Source organism: Aptenodytes patagonicus, chromosome 6 (genome assembly GCF_965638725.1).
Source record: "Aptenodytes patagonicus chromosome 6, bAptPat1.pri.cur, whole genome shotgun sequence".
Classification (NCBI taxonomy): Eukaryota; Metazoa; Chordata; class Aves; order Sphenisciformes; family Spheniscidae; genus Aptenodytes; species Aptenodytes patagonicus.
The window spans coordinates 53,896,393-53,920,219 of NC_134954.1; the positions used below are offsets into that span (position 1 = coordinate 53,896,393).

Below are 23,827 nucleotides of genomic sequence, written 5' to 3' on the forward strand. Positions count from 1 at the left end.
ACTGCCTTGACAAGGACAGAAACTTCACTCATGAGTCAAGGCATCAGCTTTTATTCAACAGAATGACCCAGAGGCTGGGATGAAAAGGGCACTCAATGCTTCAGCAGTTTTGGCGATGATTGATTATGTCTGGTGTTATTTTCTAATTTATTTGCCAGCACTGCATCCAAATGCTAAACATTCTGAGTTCTTCCACAGTGATTGTTCATCAGCCATGCTAAACATGGAAAAAGCACAGTCTGAACAATCCAATTCACAGTACCTGCTTGTCCACTCCTTCACATATTGTAAGATAATGCAAGAGATTTGACTCTTAATTTTGGCCAGGAAAAAAACCCTGAAATTGGATGGAATATTGTTAATGATTTATATTCAGATCTCTTCCGACATGCTGAAAACATTCATAAGCCATATACCAGACTATTGCTTCCCAAAGGAAAGCATCACACTATGAAGCTACTATCAAAGTCCAGGCAAACTACAGCATTTTAAATAATTTCTTAATAAAATTACTTGAGATAAGTAGGGTGAAATTAGGATCAAACAAACTGTCAATTTACTTCTATAGATGAAACTGTAGTGCTATTTTTTGGGGACAGAAACCCAAATTCTGACTGGCAACAAAGCACAGTATAAAGCCTACAATTAATTAAAGCTCCAGAGAAATTTCCATGGGGATTATCTAATAATTTCCTGTGTTGCATTTTTTCTATGTACATAGGCAAGCATTCGCTTACTCTTTGCCTATGTACAAGGTAAAAATCCTGGAAATTGTGTGTCTGATGTTAGAGGAATCAAGGTGTCACCCTCCATTTATATGTTCCATCTCATCAGGCTTTTTGGACACGAATGAGAGAAAGAGGGAGGGTGAGCAGGTGAGGAAACGTAGTAAATTCAAGTGGTTTTAATTTATGAAACAGAAGTTAGGGATAGCATCCCTTCTAACTCTTTCTCTGACTATTGCTATAAGTAAAATAAAATAATTGAAATAAACATCTTTAATTAATAAATGCATGCAATCAAGGAAATAATAGTGTTCCTAAAACCATTTTTGCTTTTGTGGATGTCCCATTTATTCCTATTACATGAAATGTCACAAGTGAGAGCGTGTGCCCGATTTCCTAAGTGTGCTCACAATAACTTAGGTCTAGTGGTGCAGACAGAGCATTACTATTGAGGATGTTAGTAGATAATTGCTTGTAGGAAAGTTTCTCTTCAGGTTGGCTGATGTTTGGGCCAGTCTGTATCATATCTGAATCAATTTGTATATGGCATTAGTGCCCTGTATTCAGGAAAGAATCATGCATTTGTGAAAGAGCACACTCTCCTTTTCCAAGTAAAAATTAGGAGCTTTTACCCATTTTTTTTTTTCTCCTCCAGATTTCCAGTGAAGCCCTCTCTAACATCAGGACTGTAGCTGGGATAGGGAAAGAGAAAATGTTTATCGACAATTTTGAGAAGCACCAGGATATGCCCTATAAAGCTGCAATCAAAAAAGCACATGTTTACGGGCTCTGCTTTGGCTTTGCCCAGAGCATAGTGTTCATTGCCAACGCTGTCTCTTACAGATACGGAGGGTTTCTAGTTGACACTGAAGGACTCCATTACAGCTTTGTGTTCAGGTAAGAGCCTGCCTGGAGCCAGAAACAGGCTCCTCTCCAGAACTGCTGGTCTCGGTGTAGCGTTCAGTTTCCTGATGGCTTCCCAAGAATGATCATGTCCCCCCTTCCCCGCAGGGTGATCTCTGCTATTGTGACCAGTGGAACTGCTTTGGGAAGAGCTTCTTCCTATACCCCAAACTATGCCAAAGCCAAAACATCTGCTGCACGCTTTTTTCAACTGGTCAATCGGCTTCCTAAAATCAGTGTTTACAGTGAAAAAGGGGAAAAATGGGTAAGACCGGAGATGAGTATTGTGTGGTGTCATTCAGCTCAATATAAGCATTGAAGTTGCACTAACAATTTATAAATCAATGAGGATCACTGCTTTACAAGAAGTTTATGCTGATTGTATAATTGTTACTTGTCTTTGCTCTTTTGGAAGCAGCGAGCTCTGTACTAGACAGCAAGAGTGATATAAAGTGTGGCTATGAGGAATCTGTCAGTGTAAAACTCCTGTAAATTGGAATAGGACCAATTTGGATGATGCACAGAGTAGCATGTTTTTTCTTTCTGTTCTACAGTTCGCACATAAACCTGACTATCGCTAGCTTATAATGGAGGCTTTTTTCCATTCACATCAAAATGTTGGGGGTGTTCATGAGGAGGCGAGTCATCTTTGAGTCAGGCAAAATGAAAATGCTCAATTTTTGGTGAATTGAAAAGTCGGACCCAGAAAATTCAGATAGTTTATTTTTCATTTAACTGATTTTTTTTCAGAATTAAGCGAAAACTTGAAATAATTGTTATGAATGAAATACATTAAGTATTTTGCTTCAAACCATGAAAACAAAGTATCTTGACTCCCTTCAGAGTTTTGTAAAAGAGTTTTTTAAGAGTTCTGGGAAAATTGACCTGAATCCATGTACTGTTTTAACTTCGCGAAGTTCAATTGATTTTATTTTTTTTACCAAATCCAGCTTTTTGCACAAATCTATTTGGTCTGTCACCAAATTTACACATACAGTGTCTGTATTCAAATAAAAAACTTCCCCATTTGCAAGGCAATCCTATTTCCAACTGATGCCTCTGACCAGAGCAGTACGGGGAAGTATAAGCAGAGCAATAGTGTTATGACTAGTGGCTTCATCTCTAGAACAGCTACTCCAGTATGGTTTTTATCCCCCTTTCTGGGCTAATTTCACAAGCGCTAATGTCATATTTTAAATAAGAGATGCAAGAATGGAATTTGAGGAAGAGTTACTTTGTACTTTACAACTCAGTTTTGGGCTCAAGCTCATTGTAGCATCTTTCTCATTTTTTTTTTCACCAGGATGATTTCAAGGGAAGCATTGAATTTCTTAACTGTAAATTCACATACCCTTCTCGGCCTGATATTCAGGTCCTGAAAGGACTCTCTGTAGCTGTTAAGCCTGGACAGACTTTGGCATTTGTTGGAAGTAGCGGCTGTGGTAAGAGCACCAGTGTCCAGCTTCTGGAGCGTTTTTATGACCCTGAGAAAGGAAGTGTGGTAAGCAAAGGAAACATGGTTTGTGTGCTGTTGTTTTCAGCAATGCTACAAGGACTCTTCTGAATGTGTGCTACTGTGCAGCCTAGCAGTGGTGGCATGTACGTAAGCAGCTTGGGGCTTCAGCTCCTTCTCAAACAAATGTGGACTGTTTGGACAATTCCTGAGTATCTTCTCAGATGTATTCAGGCGACATCAGAACACTACAAGCCTCAGGTGTACCCTTGTGCATTATGCAGGCCACAGACATTCACCTTGGTAGCTCCTGTATGAAACGTATCATGTGTGGCATACATTGCGGGAGCACAAGCAAAAATCAAGTCTGAATGGCGCAACAAAGAGTCTGGAACATCCCTAAATATATAGCTTCAACATGCAGCTTCTTTGCAGGTTCAATTTGTCTAGATTTAACTTCCAGTTATTCAATTACTGATAGCTTAAAAAGCTTTTATATCTTTTCCTCATGTAAACACTTAACCATCTAGTTTGATTTCTCTTTCTTTGGAAAAAATAAGTGTGGTGATCACTATGCCAGGAAGGCAACAAAGCATGTGCCTAACCTTAAGCAATTAAATAGTTCACTTGGACTTAAGATTAAGCAAATGGTCTAGTATTTGGCTGGAACACAGACATACCCAGAAAATACACATCGTGCACAAAGGAGTCAACTATAAGCCGATTCTTCAAGTCACTTTAAATCAGTTGGGTTTGCATTTCAGTAATACGGCTAAATCATTTAGTTTTCCTATAAACTATTTGGTTTTTGCAGGCTGTTGTTTTGGAATGATGTTTCAAGTTTTCTCCTATTTCCTGGTAGTTAATAGATGGACACGACACCAAGAAAATAAATGTACAGTTTCTTAGATCAAAAATTGGAATAGTGTCCCAGGAGCCTGTGCTATTTGACTGCAGCATTGCTGATAATATCAAATATGGCAGTAACACCAAAGAGGCGATGATGGAGAAAGTCATAGAAGTGGCCCAGAAGGCTCAGCTGCATGATTTTGTCATGTCACTGCCTGATGTAAGTACCCGCAAGCCCTTGACTGTGGAACTACAGATAGGCTGCTCGGTGTTCATTGCAGTGGGAGTTGCTCCAGACCCAGTTGAAGTTGCTACACACGTATACCTTTTATTTACTTTTACAGCTGTAACAGTAGAAGCAAAGAGGGTGTCATGACCATTTGTTATGTTCCTGAGAATTTGGGCGTGAGTTGCTACTGGATTTTTATACAGTAGGCAAATATTAATAAAACTGAAACCAGCAGTAACAACTCTGAACTAGGAGAGGAGGAAAGATCTTTCAAAGCCACGGACAAGAAAGAAGCAGCAGCACAGTTCAGCAGTCAAAGCGTTACACTGAGTCAGGAAATATAAATCCTGTTCCCAGCTGTGGGAGATTTGTCTTGTGACTTGGGCATGATACTTAGACAAAACTATTTGGAGCTGGCTGCTTAAAGTGCACTTAAGAAGTATTTAAATGCACTGAAATCATATAAATATAAATCAGAAGAACATAAAAGGTATGGATACAATTTAGGCACTCAAACAACACACTTGTCCAGAAAGCCCTTAAATCACTTTTAGCCTCTTCTCCCAAATCTAGGGTGGGGGGATTTCTTTTGCCTCAGACAAATCAGCAATCATCTTGCTATCAAATTTTTCTTCCAGGGCCGTCACCATACTGCCTGGGCCATATGCACTGCAGAGCATGGCTCGGAAACGTCTCCCCAAACACGTGTATGACTCGCACAGTATTTCTGCGTTGCCAGGCTTTTTAAGGAGGAGGCAGCAATGGTCAGCGCTCATGCCTCTCTCCTCCTGCTCTTCCTTCAGGTGGTGTACTGGTGTGTTTGCTTACACCTGAATAAAATCTTCCTTTTGTATATTTTTCAGAAATACGAAACTAATGTTGGGGCTCAAGGATCCCAGCTGTCACGTGGGCAAAAACAACGCATTGCTATAGCAAGGGCCATCATACGAGATCCTAAAATTTTATTACTGGATGAAGCTACATCTGCCTTAGACACAGAAAGTGAAAAGGTAAATGCGCAGTGATAAGCAATAAGGGAAAGTTAATACAATGGCCTACAATGTACAACACCTTTTTCTGTCCTACAGAGACATTCTGACGTACTCCACTACATGACCGCAACATTATTCCACATTGTTAATTCAGCACTTATACCTTTAATGATCTTTTTGAAAGATCCAGAAAGCACAACTATAAAAAAGCAGCCAGCTACAAGGGCTCTTCGACTGCCAATGAGAGGCAGGACTTTTTCAGAAATGTGCATACTAATTCCCTGGGTTTCAAAGCATTCAGTGGGAATGTTTCATAAATATAGTTTCTGCACATTAACAAACAAACAAACAAACAAAAATGTATTCAAGCATATGAATAATGAGCCTGAATATCCAAGAAAAAGAACAGTGAGGGGCCTAAGAACTTGGGCAGTAATTTGTGTGGCTTGGCTACGCTCGGAGATTAGCAAAATGGTGGAAATTTAAAAACATATCCACACTGAGCTGACATTCAGCATGTCGGCTGAATAAAGGCCTTCCTTAATTTCTGCTGCTGTCTATGTTTACCTGTCCCTTCTTTGTACTGCTAATAAACTGAGTTCATGACCCAGCTAAGCAAACCAGTAACATACCCTTTGATTTAGCCTCGTAGTCACTTTTACAAGTGTGGCACAATACGGTTAATTAATCTGAAGCAATCAGATTTCTCCAGCTCTGAGCCCCAATTTGGTTTGCGTATTTTCACTTTGACACTTTGTCTGTTGCCCTTAGACTGTGCAGGCAGCGCTGGATAAGGCCAGAGAAGGGCGTACCTGCATCGTCATTGCCCACCGTTTGTCCACGATCCAGAACGCTGACATCATCGCTGTGATGTCGCAAGGACTTATCATTGAAAGGGGCACTCATGATGAACTGATGGCCATGGAAGGAGCTTATTATAAGCTTGTTACCACTGGAGCCCCAATTAGCTGAATTACTGTGGTTCTAAATTTGAAAGATTTCTTTTCTGTACGCAAATGCTCTGCGGTAGGTATGTATGTTGGTACCCCATTGTGCTACAAAGTGCTTTACAATATTGTGAACTCTGTGGTACCCTAACTGTATGTAGCTTTCTGCATCAAGCACACTTGTTAGGCACATGCAGGGGACTAAGCACAGGCTGATGCATTCAGGAAGCAGCTTAGCCCACTGCTAGGGGAAAGAAAGCCTGAAAGTGGGAAAGATCTTTGCTGGTGAGCTGGGGAATTGCCACCACCTGCAGTCAGCCTGTGCAGTCCTCTCGTTCCTCAACTAGCAATCAAGGAAGACTCTGCTCTGGTGTTCTGGAAACTGCCGCTTGTCTAGGTAAGCTCTATGAATAAAAAACAATCCCAAGAATGATGCTGTACATCTGAAGGGCTCAAATCTCTCCTAGCGTTCGGCCTGCAGAGAATTGCCACAGATACCCTCACTGTGGGTGCAGAACCCCCACCCTTCCACCCCTTCAGCTGTGCTGTCGGGGGTGGCTGGGCTTCCACTGTGTGCAGCTACAGCACTAACAGATCAGCGCCCTAAGCCTGACATAGCGGTGCCCCTTCCACAAAAACGCTAAGTACTTACACAAAGGCGGCAGCTCCACAAAAGTAAGGAAAGCAATCAAGAAGAGGAACGGAAGCTGGTGAGGATCATTTCCCCGACACTCACCAGTCTGATCAATGCTGTCAAATAGGTTTTGAATAGGAATAAATGCTTTAGTTAAATCAATGAAAAAATCCTACAGTTAATCATCACAGTCATTTAAATCACTTCTATTGAGACGGTGGATAATACGTTCTCTTTTTTTCAGAAGGCAAGACAATGATGAGCGTTTTTACAGAAATCATATTCAGTAAAGGTGGAAAAAAAATAGCCATAATTAGTTCTTTGTTTGTATCAAGCAGAGTTGATAAATAGAGCAACAATTCATTCAGAAATGACAAAGGTGAGGAAGTCTCGTCTTCTGGCAGAAGCTTGTATTTGTAGCAGTTTATTATAAAGTCTACTGCATGTTTCTCTGAACTATGTTCTTGGTTATTGTCTGCAGGACAACAGGACTCTTTCCTTTAGTGACTGCGATCTTGGAGACAAAGCAGATAGACAGAACGTCTAAATTACAGTTTCAAAACTTAAATCTTGATTTCAAATAATAGTGTATTAACTGTAAAAGTCATTCTCCATGTCCTAAAACCTGCAGCTGGGGGTGGAGGGGGTTCCCCCACTTTGTAACAAATCCCACCATAATGGAGTTTCTTATAAAATTACGCAACAGTACCAACTGCTGAAACTTGAATAGAGCTGTAAGGCCGAAAACTTTATTAGGATACATCCCTTAATTCCAGGCAGCAAAAAACCAATTTCAACTTCTGTACAACTCCATTAATAGAATTACTTCAGCAGACCCTACTGAAATCACATAGCTGACACTGAAATGCTATTTTCCCAAGGAAGTCTGTATTTTAATCCTTCACTGAAGATGAAAAAGGAAGCTGCATTATTGCCCTTCTGTTTTAAAGTTTTTAGCCTTTTTATGTTTCAGAGCAATAATTAGTTTGGATGGCTCAGGACTGAAACTATTGACAGGGTGACTATCAATAACCTATTGACTTACCTATATGATATTTAATTTATATTAGTATTTAAGGCCATGGAAAAATAACGACTCTTTATTAAAAACTACAATTACTATGTGTACTTATTCCATAATTCTTTTGCCTAAAGGATGCCACTTTCGTGGCCCAAATTATGCCAATAAATTGTATTTTTTACTGGCTCTTGTGCTTTAGGACTTCATCTCTTTCTTACCTTTCAGACAAGCACGTGAGTATCTTGCAGCAGATAACAAGTATTTGTACGTAGTTAGATCATGCCTGCTGTGCAGGACGGAGCTGTTGAGAAGGCCAACGCAACTATACTAGCCCCTGCCTGCAAAGGTGCCTGCCATGTCCTTGCAGGAGGAGCACAGTGACACGGGCCCAACTGGGTGGCACTACTACTGCCCTTCATCGTGACATCATCCTATTTTTAGGCAGCTGGTAAATATTGTGAGCCGTGTATTGGGAAGTATGCCTGTATAACAGAAGGCACTCACGGTGTACACAAACAGTTGCATTGGTCTTACACATTCTTGGGTGCCACCGCCTGCCACTTTATACCTGTGTGCTATTGACAACCAGTTGATTATAAAGCCCTTCAGTACCTGTGCGAAGCTATTAAAGTGCAAGTGGAGCTACATGGTGCGTCTGGGCATGAACAACGAGCCTTGATGGATTGCTTGGTGCAGAGCTGGATGGGCCTTTCCTCAGCTGCCCCACACGTAAGATCTCCCAGGCCTGGAGCTTGATGGCAAGACCCCTGAGCAGACCCAAAGGAGTCTGCTTAAGTCTTTCAGAGCCAGCCCCGAGTTATTAGTCTTGACAGAAGTAGCTGATGGTGTCATTTGGTGCGTCCTGCTGTATGTTTCTCTGCATGGTCCATGGCAGCTGCATTACCTGGTTTTCCAACTACCCTGTTCCTCTGGATAAATATAACCATGATACTGTATTGGGATGGCACCTGAGTAACTGCTCTGCAAATACAGCCCCTGCTCCAACTAGACTACTCTGAGCAGGAACAGCCTGTCTGTGGCCAGAGTCCTCCCATCAGGAAGGCGTAACAGGGAATGGGGAGGACGAAAAGCTGTGTATTAACAAAAGTGAGTGTTGTGAACTGAACGTAATGCCAATTTGTCAGCTACTTTGTATGAGGAGCGAGGGACACTTTTACTTCATGTAACTCCTGGCTAGTGAGAATCTCTCTGTAGACGGATGGAAGGACTTCTGGAATTGCACTATCCCAATTTGGGCATCTCTAAGTCAAGAATGAAAGATTAACTTTCTCCTGGGATCCCATTAGTGGGAGCAAGGGGATCAGTCAAGCACTTTCCACCCTCTTTATTAAACAGGAAAAGCTTAATTCAAAAGGGGGGCTTGTGGCCCAAACCAGGTTGAGTAGTTCAGCCCATCATCGTGTAAGCGTATATGCTCTGTATCTGTTCCAAATATTAACAATATAAACAGCTGCCAAAGCCTGATGAAGTTAGAGTTTAAATGTTTAACAATTTGATAGCTCTTAGTTAAGGCGCCACACAATCTTATTTACTAAGGCTTGAAGTGTAATTTTCAACTGTGGTAAATTCACTAAAGCCTGACTAAGGGACATGTAGGCCTATTTCACTGTATCAACTAAATGGCTGGCTCCTGATTTACAACTCTAATTCTATCAAAATATCAAAAGTATATCTTGACACTTCTTTATTCCACCACTCTGGAAAAGGCTAACTCCGTTTGAAGTTTCAGGATCCTTCTTTGGAGATTCTTCAGGCAGTTGCAGAAAACTCTATAGCCCAACACACTCAGCTGCTCAGAAAGGGTCCTATTCTACTGCCATTACTTTATCAACAGGTTAATTTCTGTTACTGGTAAAATTACACTAACTTAATTTATTCAGTTTTCCTACCATTCTTGGTTTTAGTAATGTTTTAATAGTTACAGAAAGAATAAAAGGTGGTTCAGACAGGAAGCTGGTCTCTGTCTCTTTCCCTGAAGCACTGAAGGTGCAGGCTGAATTCATAGGACACTCCAAGAAAGTGAGTGATAGCCCATGTCTTCTTACGTGTGTGTGCGGCACTAGAAGAATACTGCAGAAATGCTAGTTGTCATTCTACATTAATGGTTGTGTCTATCCCAACAGGGGCACCAAGATTCTTTATCAGTACCGGGAAGCACAGACCCTCATGGGCTAGGAGCTTAGAAGCATGATGTCTGCCCGTAAATCCCAGCTTAAAATAGCCAACATTGCCAGTGGGCCTGAACACTGCTGCAAGAGCCAGAGATGGCTGCGCACCAAGAATCCCCTGCTGTTGGCCAGGAGTGAAGAATGGAAGGACAGCTAGACCAACCTTCTAGCGTTTTGTGATGTCGCTGTAGGTCACCTCCCCGGTGACCACAGACAGCACAGAACAAACCACAGAGCATCTTGAACACAGGAGAAATCTTTGTCATAGCTGTCTTTGCTCTTCACTGTTTGTTTCTAGTCCCGTTAGCTTAGTCATTTTGCTTAAGGAGTCACAATTATTGAAAAGACCGGTTTCAGGCCAGCTGCTGCAGGAAAAAAAGTTCAGAGAATCATTACAGAAGATCTCAGGAGATGCATAAAGCACAATACTCCTCAGACTGTTAAAAACAGATGAATAATTTTTTTAAGTCAAGGTAGTCTTAGTAGGCTCTCAAATAAGGATGCCTGCTTCAGATCTGCTTCTGTAATTTGTATAATGTTCATTCCCAAGGGCCAACTCAAACTATTCACCTTGTTTTCCCAATTAAATAAGCTTCTTTCCATTTCAGTTATCCCACAACCAATTGGAAGTCTAGAAGCAATATCATGTTTACGTCTTCTAAGCCTTAATGCTAAAAGATCATACACACGCAGCCCTCATTACCCAGAGTATAGCTTTATGCTGCTTGTATACTAAGTATTATGAGATGGTATCAGCAAAATGTTGCTTAAAGATTGTGCACTGAAGGGGAATGTGCAACAGTAGGTGCTAAATAATGAATAAAAAGGGAAAGTACCTGCCTTTGCCTTAGAGCATCCCTTTATATAGCAAACGTATTTAACATATTAGTTACTTGTGTCCTTAGGTAAACCAAGCTGACAAGAATATAAACTTGCAATGACTTAGTCTGCAATCACATTTTCATGATTTACCCAACTACAAAGAGTGATTCAGGCTTCCGACTCTTGAAATGAGAGAATTAGACTAATTTACCTTTGCAATACAGGAGCATGAACAGCATTCCTGAGGCGATATGCTGAGATAATTTCATTATTGACAACTTTCGTCATTTGTTGCTCTGTGTAGATGTACAGAACCCAAAGATTTGTTACACCGTATTTATGCATTTTCACTATCAAAGGTGTATCTGGATCATTCATGATTTATGTGACCACTTTCAAAAAGTAAAAATGACAAAAATCACACTAATGCAAAAATATATTCTACGGAGTCGAACTGAAATAAACTTTTATTTTTTTCTCATCTGGCTTAATCAGAAGCTCAGGAAGCTCAGTACGTTAAACTTAAAGCCTTGTTTATAACGATGCTGGCCTTCTTCACAGTGCCTGGGTACAGCTGTACAGTTGCAGGTGGTGTGATACTGTCACACCATTATCTAGCAGTTTAACACACAGTATCTATATATAAAAAAATTAAATATTGAGTATCACTATATACAACTGAGGCTTGAAGCACCATCTAGCTGGAGATGGACAGAACTAAAAGACCACCAAGTAGCTAAATAAAACTAGTTGATTATACTTTAAAACTCCATTATGACCCAAAAGTATGGGGTCATTTCTAACCATACTGCAGTGTGGTTGCAATATTTCTAGGAATAAAATCAGCGATTAATATTCCTGAGCTGCCAAAGTCATTCTTGAATGTACTGATTTTGGATGTACTGGTTACTTACCAGGAGCACATCAAAGATGCAGTGGCATCCCCCTTGGTTAAAATGAGTTAGCAAAACTGCCTTTGCGGAGGGTTCTTGAACCGTTCATACCCATCCCCACAGCGCTAACCATTTGGAAACTTTATCTAATTAAGTTTCTTTTCAGTTGTCCTCATTAACGAGTGGACACAGTACGGAACCAAGGCAACTACAGTCAGAGGCATAGCTGCACTCTTACAAAAAGAGAGAATGTAGAACAAATACTCAGTATGAGTAGGTATCTTGACGAAATTATACAGCTGCAGTGTAGCTAAAGAAGCAGCTATACACAATATGCGGAAACTTATCTTACAGCTATTTTGACCTTTGCAGCTCGTAATGAACATTTTAGAATTAATTCCGAGACCTAAGCCAAAGAGCGCCCCTAAATTCCTCACCAGTCCAGCAAATGGAGTTGTGTCAATGTTTATCCAGTCTGGGTTGGCACACCACTTCTTGGCCTTTGGAACAGACCATAGCAAGTCAATATCAAGAAGCTTGAGGACTAGATAAAAGCCAAGGGCAAAGATGAAAAGAAACAAGTTTGTCTTGATGTACATTCTCAGGCTTGCTGTCTGAATAGCAGGGGTATGCTCAAATGCTTCTGCCACAAGAATTCCTGCGGATTAGAAACTCAGTGTTACAGGGAACAACACACTCGTACTTTGAAGAAGCACTTTTTACAGTGCCCCTGTAGAATTTGACTTTTGAAGACAGAAGAATATATCTATGTATTTTTTACATATATATGTATATATACACATACACACACAATTTACCACTTTTGTAGTACATTACAAAACCTTTTCTCCCACTCAAAACTGCTAATTTGGAAAAAAATAAATTAAATACCAAGCACTACATGTTTTTGATATGAGGCATGCCTTAGGCCTGACTGCATCTCCCAGATGACAACCTGGCAAATATTAGATGTAAACTAGAACATTCCTTTTCCACAAAAGTCCTCCACTCAAAGACTGGCCCCAGCAATGCAGAATTCAATACCAGTTCCTACACAGGCTTTGAGTGTTGAAGGAAAAGACACAGAACACACTTAGCGTCTTTCTTACTCATTTTATCCTGGTTGTGAAAAGGGAGAGCTGGACTGCAAGCTGTTAGCCAGTGCTGCCCAGGCTGCTCTGCACCCATGAAAGAGAATGGGAGCAGGCAGTCCCCTCTCAATGCTCTGGTCACCCTCCTTAAAATCAGACAGATACTAGAGAGATTGTTCATAGTTTGAACTCCCTAAATACCAATTTGGGACATGTTTAAGTAACTCTGAAAAATCACCCTGGGCAGTTTGCACTGCTGATTTGCCTTTTTCTCTGTTTTGCCCCAGGTCTCTGGCCCCGTGCTTGTCCACACTGCCCATGTGCTAGTTTGCGCCTGGCCACCATTTGAAGTGAACCAAATAGCTTCCTTCTGATGGCCATATAGAAGCAACTTCCTCTCTGATCCCTTCCATTCAGGCAGCACAGATAAAGATCAGATGCAGCCAGTACGAACCAGACAGCGCTAGTCTGTGGCAGTGTGGACACAATGCAGTCAGCATCAACTGGCACATGGACAAGGGCTCACTCCCTATGTGAATTACAAAGACAGCAGATACATACTACCTCGCAAATTTTACCTTTAGACTATCATCAAATCCTTGATCTTCCAGAGAGCGGAAAGCACCACTAGAGCTGCAAGCTGAGTAGCACTACTAAAAATCTCTTGCCTTTTCTCATACTTTTTTTTTTTTCAGATTTTGCATATATGTTGAAAAGAAAAGAAAACATAGCAGCATTACCAGCAAATACTCCAAGAATAACTTGATGAGGGAAATGTGTTGCTATGAATACTCTTGAGATGCACACACTGATCTGGATAATCCAAAAAATACTCCAGAGAAATGACCATGTCAGTCTAAGAGGGAAAAGGAAGATGCTTAAAAATTAAGACAAGATATTTCACCTAGTAATTTACACCAGGCCCCTTTGTGTCAGGCTCATGTTTTCACCAAGCAGAGTTTTCCAAGTAGAGACGTTTAGAATCAGATGATTAAAAACTGGAAGTCAGTACTAAAACATTAGCAAGAGTGGTTGTCTTGCAGCCACATCTAGGGCTGCAGGAACAGATGCCCGTAGTTTCAGGTCTAAGACACCACCGTGGTTTTAGTGATGAAAGTCATCAATGGCAAGTTAAATTAGCACTAGTACCTTGAACATATTTTTCATCATGAAGTCATACTTAAATGCAAAAGTTCAATTATTTGGTGTCAAAATTCACATAGTGTGGGAACAACCTTGCCAGGCTTGGAAAGAGCAGCCATCAAAGCAACTATAAGACTTCCCCACAGAGCTGAGTAACGTTACACTGAACTTTGCCAACATTATGCACATTTGCTTTAAAATGGGATAAGAAGGACTACCATCAAAGCAGTAAATTTATGTACTAACTGAAAGATCCAACATGTAAAGACAATTAATAGAATTCAAAATTTCCAACACTGAAGACATGACACGACCTTTAATAGGAGCTGATTCAGAGATATTGTATGCAACGACCATAAGTTAATAAATACCAACCTATACAAATGGATAAATCCTCTTAATATTCTTTTCCTTCAGCTGAAGTAGATCATAATAAAGGTTTTTGGTTTTTTTACAAACTGGACAAAACAGACTATGAATATTTGGTCAAAATAAGTCAATTGAAAACATAGCATATATATAAGACATATCTGTACGAGTTAGAATAATGGAAAGACACTCACCTGTGAAGGGTAACTGCTGATTTATCTTTCCATCTAACTGTGTAGCTAAGTGCTGCTGTGACCATTACATACCAGACGCAAGAAGATCCCATGGCATGTCCAGATGGGCTTCCTAGTAAAAACAAAAAGGAAATATTCAAGCTGAAAAATGATGACTGTAACATTTGTCGTACAGAAAATGTCTACTTGGTAGTTACTCAGGCACCTAATCATTTAGAAGGAAAATGGGTTAACAAAGGCTGAAAGAATGTCAACTGCTTCTCAAAGGTTAATTTTCTCAATATGAATTTTTCAGAAGACTCATCTATACAGAATCCAGAATATTTGTCTGAAACCAAGTAGGTAACAGCTTAACCATCTTGTATTGGTGTGAGCTGCTATCTTGATTGGAAAGCATAGTATTTTTCCATTACTTAGGTGTGGATTGTGATTTAAAAATCACACTTTAAAGATTTCAAAGTATCTAGGGCTCTCTTAGGGCTGTAGCATACAATGTAGAAGTTATAGAAGAGGATCAGGTGAGATAGGTTTTGAATGGGCTACCTCATAATTAAGGGGAGCAACGGAGATTTAGCTCTTTGTAACATTCTAAATTAAAGTACCAGTATAACTTTAGATGGCCCTTCCAAATTGCCTTTTATCTGCTTCTCCAATTACCATGGCGTTAGCAACTGTGATTGTGATCTGTGTCTCCTTAGTAATATTACAGTCCAGGTAATTCACATTTTAGGTAGTTATGTAATAAATTTAGAAATGTATCTGAAGTGTGATGGAAGAACTGTGTCTTTATGCTTTACTTTGATTTATTTTATAAATGTTAAGGTGTTGTACAACGTCCACTAGCTTGGAAACAGATTATCAGGGGAAGTGGCACATGAAATGATGTTGGACTAATTGTTGTACCCACAGTAGTCTATAACAGGGAACACACTCTCATATAGAGATCAATAGTGATTTCTTTTTAGTCCAGGTATAACAATATATGTGTAATTTGTTTTAATTTAATGAATCAAATTTTAATTTTACTGGAAACAATATGAAGCCACAGAGAAGTTCCTACAATCACGAAAATCACCAAAAAACAAAGTATGCTGGCATGGTGCAAGGGAAATGATTCCTAAAATTACTCTGTCACTTCTTTTCACCTGTTCACCAGGTTTACATTCAACAAATTGAAATAGGGAAGGAGAGAAAACTAGATCATTGGAATCTGTCTATAGCAGACTTTTACAGCTTGGCTTTCTGTGGAGACAAAGGAGAAGTAAAAGGGACGGGGTTATTTCACTGGCAGAAGAAATCATTTTGGCTGAAGAATGAGTTACGACCCAGCACTATATAGTAGTTTGCAAAACAGAAGAATATTTCAGCGAAGCAGCAAAGCAGGAATGTCTAGGGAGGACAAGCACCATGATATCTGGCTCCCTGCACTCATTTTCGGTATTCTGCTTGGCAGTATCTTTAGTAGCCACGCTACCAACTCTTTGGTTAATTTTGTAACAGATGTACACTTCTAAACAACAAAGCAAATGTCACTGATAAGGGAACCATGGTGTTGTATATCAGCATTGGAAAGCTTCTCTTTGTTGTCATCTAGGAAAATGTCATCTAGGAAAAATGTTTCATAGTTCATCTCCAAATTACCTACTAGAAACAGCATAAACTCCACCTTAAGGTTTATGTTCTTAAAACCTTACAAATACCAGAGAAAAGATGGCTACAGGGTTTTAGTTCAGTTCATTCCAGAAGTACAAACCAAATTCAGGTTCTAGATTGCTTGCCATGTAGTCATATGAAAAGTTTCCTCAGCTTTCCCTTTTGCTGAGCCACAGAGTTTGGGGTTCAGGCTATCCTAGCGATATTTGGATATGCCCTTCTCATGTCTGTGGCTGCTTCCCTAATCTTTTCATATAAATTGCACATTTAAAAAGTGTGTGAAGTACCATGTAAGCTCACACAATGACTGTGTGCACCTAACAGCTGCACTGACTGCAACAGGTGAGTGACAGATATTGTCAATGGTCAAGGGCAAATCTGGAGGTGGGGGAAAATGTGGTCATTATAAGTGCAAGCAAGGAATCGATATGACAGCGGTACCCACTGGACAGAAATAGGAATGACTTGTTACTTCAGGACAAAAGTAACAGGAAGAAAGGCCTTCGGGCTCAATGAATCAAAATGAAACACTGACTGGTTCCTTAGCCAGGGCTTGGAATTACATGGTGCTGAATGGGCTCAGTTCTGAAGTCTTTTGAAAAGACCTGAAGGACCTTAATACTTTGGATTAGGTCCCAAATGAATTCACCTGAAATAGACTGCAGATCACATATATATCAGGCATTATTAAACCCTGCCTGATACAAGGGCTTAAGCTTCTGTTCAAAATTACAATGGGATATAATGCAGGATATTGTTAACAAAATACAGCTCTGCAAATGACTTAAAAACTTGCAGTGGCATTGACGAGACGCAAGGCACATTCATTTCCCCAGTCAATCTTTCCATGTACAATGAATTAAACTAAATTCAGTCAGGTAGCTCTAAGCAAGTTTACCTTATTTCACATATTAGGGTTGCATAAGCTCATTTAACTTCAGCAGTATTGCATTTGAGTTCCACAGAGAAGACAATGAGATATAAAAAAGTGAAAATACATTGGAAAGATACATTTTTTAAAGAACTTTTTTTCCCCCCTATATTTGTACACATAACCCCCCCACACATTCAGTGCCAGTGTCTGGTTCTGGGAAGAGTGGTTCCATTTTCCACTTGTGATACATTACATGATCAATTGTTGATACTATTGTTACTTACACTGAACTACCTACTAGGTTTTGTGGTTTGAGTAATTCTTTCAATAGTGTACAAGCCCTCAAACTCAGCAGCCCCCTGCTCTGTTTTGGAACACTCTTAAATAACGTGGCATTTCTCTCCCCAAACTGATGTCATTGGCACTGCAACTGTTCCTAAAAGTGACCTCACAAAGCAGGTGTATTACTCTTTCTGAACCTATTGCACAAGTTCTGTGAAAATTCTTTCCCAATACGCTGGTTCATTCTAGTAAGAGTTATTTTTAAAGCAAATCCCTCTCCCTTGCACTGTTTAAAGGCAATGAAGTAAACATTCTTGTCATACAGCAATCAAACACCTATCACATTTTATTTCTTTCTTTTTCTCTTCCTGTGTTTTGGTGCTATTTTAAACATGAGCTCTGAGATTTGTATATCATGTAAGATCTTCATACGACATCCTCTCCCCCCAAAAAGCTGCTATCTCTATTAAACGTACCAATGTAGTCTCCAACATTTCTTACCTGGTCCAGTTTCACATGTTATAGGAAACTGTTCAAGGCATGGGCTTGACTGATTGGGATAAATCATTGTTTCTTGCACCCACCAGTATGGGCGATGGCCAAATAAAATCCTGACAAAAAAAAAAAAAAAAAAAAAAGCAGAAATGCAATAAAAAGATTTTTATGTAAGAAGGCCTCAGCAAAACATGATAAATAATCTTAAAAGGAATATGAAGAGCTATATTGCCAAAACTATTCTAGAGTAGTTCTATAGGTTCTTCTTGTCTTATCAAAATGCCATTTCAAACATATCTTAAATATCTTCATTGTGAATTCCCATTTTATAATTACAGGGGAAAGTCTACCAGTACATTATTCACAGAAAGTTTTCTAAACTTGAGGCACATATAGTAACCATCATTAAAAATACCAAATTTTAAAATAAATCCAACTTCTTACCATTTAAATATGAGGTTGAACCAATCACCAATGACTGCCACCCATATCATTTTAGTACCAACCACTTGGTTGAGCTGAAACCAAAGAGGAAAATAAATTGAGAATATATTCCGGGGATCTCCAACATGTGACATAAAATTAAGGAAATCCTGGTAAGCCCTGTAGTCCCTCTGTAAATGCTGAATGATAAGCACGCCATTGCTATGAAGGAGATCCATCTTAATGGATTAAACAGTACTTGAAAGATAGTAAAGTTCCTTTAATCTTAAGTTTCTACTGATAGAGAATGAGAACCATGGAAGGGAGCTATTAAAAAGTGAGAGAAGGTGATTGACGATGCCTTTATATTGTATCAGCGTGGTGTACCCAGCCATTCCTGGAACACGTGGCTCCAAATCTCTGGGAAAGCACACGAGTCTGTTAGCACTGGAAAGCTTTTCTGTTTGCAAATTTTAATTGGAGGAAACTAAGTGAAGTACGTGCTGAGCAGCAGCAAATTGTGGGGAAAGTTTTGTGGAAACACAATGCGTGACTTATGCAATCCTCTGTATGAACAGTTGGAACATGTTTGCTTGAATTTTTTCACAGTTCATTTCTCTGCAGGATGGACATTAGTAATGTCTATACTTCATTAAGTGTTGCCTGTATAAAGGATAGAAAGACTACACAAATAATTGGTCTTTGCAGAACTGTCATTAGAGCTGTGCATTTCACTTTGAAATAGAATTTGGCTACCATGCTGCGTCTAATACTTTGCACAACACATTTTCAGTCATGGAAAACACAACTAGCATCCATACATCAACAATGCTGTTGAGCTCTAGATTCATTTTTAAAGCAGCGATATCGTCAAAGCACTGAAAACCAATTGTTTCCTTCATACAAGAGGCCATGTTAATCCAGGGCAGAATGCGGATGAAGCTTAGTCTCCGAGTCATCTCATTCAGTACCGCCATTCTCACATATTGCTTACATGATGCAAGTCCTACACACCTCTGCCAGAAGGAGCTGAAGCCTGACCTACTGCAGTCCCCTTCTTGCTGCCCAGCCCAACAGAAATGAGACCTGCTTCGCAAAGCAGAGCAAGGTTGGGAACAGGTGATTATGAGTATTTCCCTGAAGTATTCCCAAGTGAAGCACTTGGGTTCTCCAGGGCGAATAGCCAAGAGGAAACTGAGATTCTGCCAGATAGCAGGATTTTAAGAGTATACAGCAAATAATGTATTAGCACATGAGATTTATCAATATTAGTACTAATAACTGTAGCATAGGAAAAGCTTATGTTCATTTGTGAGGTGACTACATGAGAAACTTCTTTCCACAAGAGATTAAATGGATACCAAAAGTCTGATGATACCATCATCTGATATCATCAGAGCGGCAAGAGGAAAACTTCAGTTCTTTATCAGGCTCTCATATTCATATCTTCTATTAAAGATTATCCGTGTATCTGAAACAATTAAAACCAGAAAACAAAAGCAGCTGTATATATGCACTGCACACTTCCGTACTGCTTTCTCCATGGCACTTAAAGCTAAACTATACAAGCTGTGGAGACAAAGATATGAACTACTTAACTGTTTTTGCCGAAGAGAGACTTAACGGCTTAACAGGGCTTTACGATGTGTGGTCAGAGAAGTCACATGGAAACATTAAGTAGATTCAACAAATAAGGCATGACAATTAAATGGACTCAGAAGACCTCTCTTCCTGACACAATCTCACATTTACTTTAGCTATTAATAGTCTGTTTTTAGAAACTTTTTAGCAGATTTAAATCCTGTATGTTTATTGCTACCAGTTGCATTGAGCCATGTAGAAAACCTTAAAGAGATTTAAAATTCTATGCACTGTTTCTGAATAACTACTACAATATTTTTCTGTACATTGACTGAATTATTCACTTCAATTGATATCACCCGATATCAAGGAAAACCCTTCCAAACCCAAAATTTCAGGATAGTTCAACAATAAATATTTCCTAGCTTTTTAGCTGCCTTCACATGGTCAAATGAGTTCTTAGCGCAAAGCAAAAACCTTTAAAATGCTATCTGTTCATATAAAGAGTTTTTAATCTATTGATATTTTCTTATTTATTTTATTTTCCAAGACATACAAAACCAGAGACTATCCAAAACTTTATATATTCTTGGTAATAATGTAGAAACAAGAATCATGTTGATGATCCACTGAAGGGAGGATAAAATGTTTACAGCTACTTTACACCTACATATTAAAGCAAATATTACATAACGGATATCAGATGTTGTTAAGCAAATGTTTGCAAGGGAAGGAAAAGCCATCAAAGCAAACATTTTCTAAAACACTGTTAATGGAGGCCTATGTACTGGGCCTAACTTTCTGGTACATTATGCTTAGTTAATTGAACAATAACATTAATTTCCACATCAGTGTTTTCATTGGCACTGGACCAGCTACAAGGAATAACTAGCAATTTAGTAAGTTCACAAGCAGACACTGTGTACACCAACTGACAGCTATTTTCTTAGGTATGAATATTTTCCAAATGGAACACTGAAAAGATACGGCTTAATTTTAGATTTAGGAAGAGAAGAATCTTTCAAGAAGCTCGCTCTTTCTTTCTTTCCGTATTTCATTCCCACAAGCATTCCTCATGGAACCCAGGCAGCCCCAGTTGAGGTCAGGCTTCTTTAGGGCTGGACTGACCAGTAAAGGTTTAGCAAATGCTAACATGAACCAGTTGCTTTGCTCTTGGTTCTGCCACCTTACTAATCTAATCTTTCCTAGTTACTACACTGTCATTATTCCTTGCTATAAAGTTAACTATGCACATACAGGAAACTAACAAACCTCGTGTTTGCAATATAACAATAACTGCCAGACCTTAACACTTGTTTATATTTGTGTGTGTTTGTATGTGTAACAGTGTAAATGATACAAACAATGCATGGAATACAATTCTGGCATGTTCATGAAAAAGTCACATCTAAGGAATTCTAGTTATTATAATTTTAAGCATGAAGAGCTACTTTTTAGAAATTACAAGCAACCTAGAGTTTAACAGTGAATAAAAGTCCTTCAAGTTCCAAAATCTGCAAGCAGAAATGGAGCCTGGACCCATAAGGGCAACAATCTCCACGGCACTTTTTTTGTTCCCTTTCCAGTAAGATCACTGCCTTATTTATTGCCATTTTCTAATCCCTGAAACTAGCCCCATGCCAACCGCAGCCCAGTGAGGTTAGAAACCTGCCAAGAGAAGTAGCTGAGTCTGTTTATTAGCACCAGCTCTTCAATTTTGTGTTCCCTTAGCAGTTTCCACCTAAGCTGCAGTAGCTCTCCAGCCCTGAACTGTAGCTCTCAGCTACCCCTTAACCTAGCACTGGAACAGCCCAGTATGGACTTTGAGCTAGCAATAAAATAAAGCAAGAGATCTTTGTTAGCAATAGCCTGCCCTTCAGTTTGATTGCAGGCTAACTGTCACCCTGCTACTGTCATCGTACATCTCGGAACCTTAAGTTTAACCAAGAACCCTAGGGTTACAAAGACACCCATGAAGAGCTGGCAAATCCAGAAAAGGGGTACGTGGTACAATTACATTGTCTCCAGCAAAGCTCATAGTGCTAGAAATAGGGTAAATTGCCATTGAAATGTTCTTCAATCCATGACTACCCTGTGGTTTGATATGACAGACATTTAGAACAAAACATTTCAGAACAAGTGTCTGGGCTAGAGTTGCGGTAAGGTTAGGTGCCAGCGTTTCTGACTACAGAGCCTCTTGAATCAGACCCAACAAGAGGATTTAAGAAGCTTATGACCTGTGCTAGTTTGGGTCATGAGGCCACATTTCTGTTTGTGGTTGGTAAGAGCTGTCAGTTTGAGCAGAAAACTAGTACCTGCTAGAATCACCATGCTTCATTTAAACATGCAGTTGGTAAGCTGACTGTGGAGAGAGTTCATAGTGGGAAAGTACGGTTGAGGATCGCTTGTACTGTAAGTTCATGTCTCTAGAAAACTCTGAGAAAGGACTCCCAAATCAGTCAGAAAAAAGATCAATTAAGGTATGGATTGTGCTAGTAAATGTCACAGGCTATATTTAGTCTTTGGCTGGTGAAAGTTTAAAACAAAGGAATAGGAGTTATGAAATCTAGAAAAACTTCACTGATGAAAAAAGATACCTAACATTTTGGAGCTAGTGCCAGCTACTGTGGGGTGAACCTATTACCTATGTTAATAAAAGGATTCGGAAGAGACCAGACTGAAGAGCCCACCAAAAGATTACGGATTAGAATTCAGGATTTGTTTAGATTAGTTTAACTTGTACTTGCTGAACTCCAGGGGCTGGGAAAATCGTGCATTCAGAAAGTTATGAGCTCAAATAACAAAGGCTAGCGATGTTAGGAGCAACATTTAAACTTTATACTGGCAGCGTTCACTTGGCTTGGTTTAAGGTCTGATTGGGAAAAAGAGAGAAATGGTCCTAGTTAAAAAAAGCCATAAGGTGTAGGCTCCATAATGCCCAAATTTGGCTAGGTAATCATCCTTGAACCAGCCCAACTTCAGTAGATTTAAGTCTGAAGCAGGTAAGAAACGGTGGTCTAATAATTAGTTTTAGGACTAGTGCTGAGGAAACTGTGAAATCTGGAGAACAGGTGCGAGTCAAATGAGACAGAAATACAGTTGGGTAGAAGAGGTACCCACCAGCAGCAACACTTTATACAAGAATAATGCAACTAATAGTTGGTGGTCTCAGCTCAGACTTTGCTTTGGGTCCAGTGTGTGTGTGGAGAGTAATTAATGGTTTCAGATAGCAATGTCCAAAGCTTTACTAAGTTTATATTATTCTCAGATCATCTAAATAGCACTGAAGTAAATTAAAGCTAGGAGAAATTCATTAGCTATGGTAACAAAATTATTAGTAAGCAGCTTCCATGATAAACTGAAGGCTGGTACCTGGGATCACAAACTAGTGCTTATCCAGAGCCAAAAGGGAACATACCCAAATGGAGAAAAGTTAGGCACAGTGTCACAAGGAGGACATTCACGACGACAGAAGCTTATCACAAGTGTTTGACTGGGCACAGGCAGGGCTGCTGTATTGTGTTTTTGTTCATACCAAAGAGGACTGCAATTACCTCCGCATGTCAGTCTCCTATCATAAAGATCTAGCTTACAGATTAAAGGTAAATTTTTATGATTTACCTATCATAAAGATATGACTCATAAAGATAGGTAAATAGCTCCACACTCATGAGAGAATTCAGGTTTGGGGAACTAAAAGGCAATTCAGGAGTGTCACAAAACTTACTACTAGGTTACCCCAAGTATGTTCCGTGAATAAACCACACATTGGAAACAAGTTCTACCTTCAGAGGAGCGTAAAGGAGCTAGCCTGCTCCCGAGTTCGAGCCTGGTTTCGTTCAGCACGGAACAGTAAATCGCACAAACCGCGCCAGGCTTTTCACCGCGGCGCACCGGCCCCGCTCCCCGGCGCTGCAGACAGCCCAGCCGCCGCCCTCTCAGCGAGCCCTGAAAAAACGTCTTAATCCCAACAGGCATTTCCACGGGAAGGAGAAGGGCTCAGAGCTGCCTCTCCCTCGCGGCACCTACACCGACCGCCTCCGCAAGCCCCGAGGGGCTGCACGG

General features: G+C 39.9%; 2 protein-coding genes across 7 annotated transcripts in view; one reads left to right on the plus strand and one right to left on the minus strand.

Annotated features, from left to right (window-relative positions):
* Positions 1–10,771, plus strand: part of ABCB11 (ATP binding cassette subfamily B member 11) — a 53,047-nt gene extending 42,276 nt beyond the window's left edge. For 2 of the 4 annotated variants that reach the window (XM_076342672.1, XM_076342673.1), the window contains 6 exons: positions 1,381–1,622; positions 1,737–1,893; positions 2,932–3,129; positions 3,944–4,150; positions 5,023–5,169; positions 5,923–8,242. In XM_076342672.1, the coding sequence (XP_076198787.1) occupies positions 1,381–1,622; positions 1,737–1,893; positions 2,932–3,129; positions 3,944–4,150; positions 5,023–5,169; positions 5,923–6,123 (1,152 nt within the window). In that variant the 3' untranslated portion in view covers positions 6,124–8,242. Of the gene's footprint in view, positions 1–1,380; positions 1,623–1,736; positions 1,894–2,931; positions 3,130–3,943; positions 4,151–5,022; positions 5,170–5,922; positions 8,243–9,897 lie in introns of those variants that run through there. The other 2 variants (XM_076342674.1, XM_076342675.1) reach the window with 2 other exon arrangements.
* A 368-nt stretch (positions 10,772–11,139) lies between these two features.
* G6PC2 (glucose-6-phosphatase catalytic subunit 2) lies at positions 11,140–23,812 on the minus strand. 3 transcript variants are annotated; one of them, XM_076342678.1, is made up of 6 exons: positions 23,548–23,579; positions 18,203–18,276; positions 17,765–17,874; positions 14,455–14,566; positions 13,489–13,604; positions 11,140–12,315 (listed from the first exon to the last, which is right to left on the minus strand). In XM_076342678.1, exons 2-6 carry the CDS (start codon positions 18,250–18,252, stop codon positions 11,804–11,806), a joined length of 900 nt encoding a protein of 299 aa, XP_076198793.1. In that variant the 5' UTR covers positions 18,253–18,276; positions 23,548–23,579; the 3' UTR covers positions 11,140–11,803. The 3 variants fall into 3 exon arrangements, with proteins under 3 accessions (XP_076198793.1, XP_076198791.1, XP_076198792.1); XM_076342676.1 differs by lacking the exon at positions 23,548–23,579 and having other exon boundaries at positions 18,203–18,458; XM_076342677.1 differs by lacking the exons at positions 17,765–17,874; positions 18,203–18,276 and having other exon boundaries at positions 23,548–23,812.
* Positions 23,813–23,827: the final 15 nt, after the last annotated feature.

Bases quoted from the DNA above. Each gene is read 5' to 3' on its own strand.
- G6PC2 (XM_076342676.1), bottom strand. From the start codon at position 18,420: ATGGATCTCCTTCATAGCAATGGCGTGCTTATCATTCAGCATTTACAG. The intron at 14,567-17,764 runs GTAAGAAATGTT...TGTTTTTACTAG, and splicing joins AACATGTGAAACTGGACCAG to GAAGCCCATCTGGACATGCC. The intron at 12,316-13,488 runs GTAATGCTGCTA...TCTAATCCGCAG, and splicing joins TATTCTTGGAGTATTTGCTG to GAATTCTTGTGGCAGAAGCA.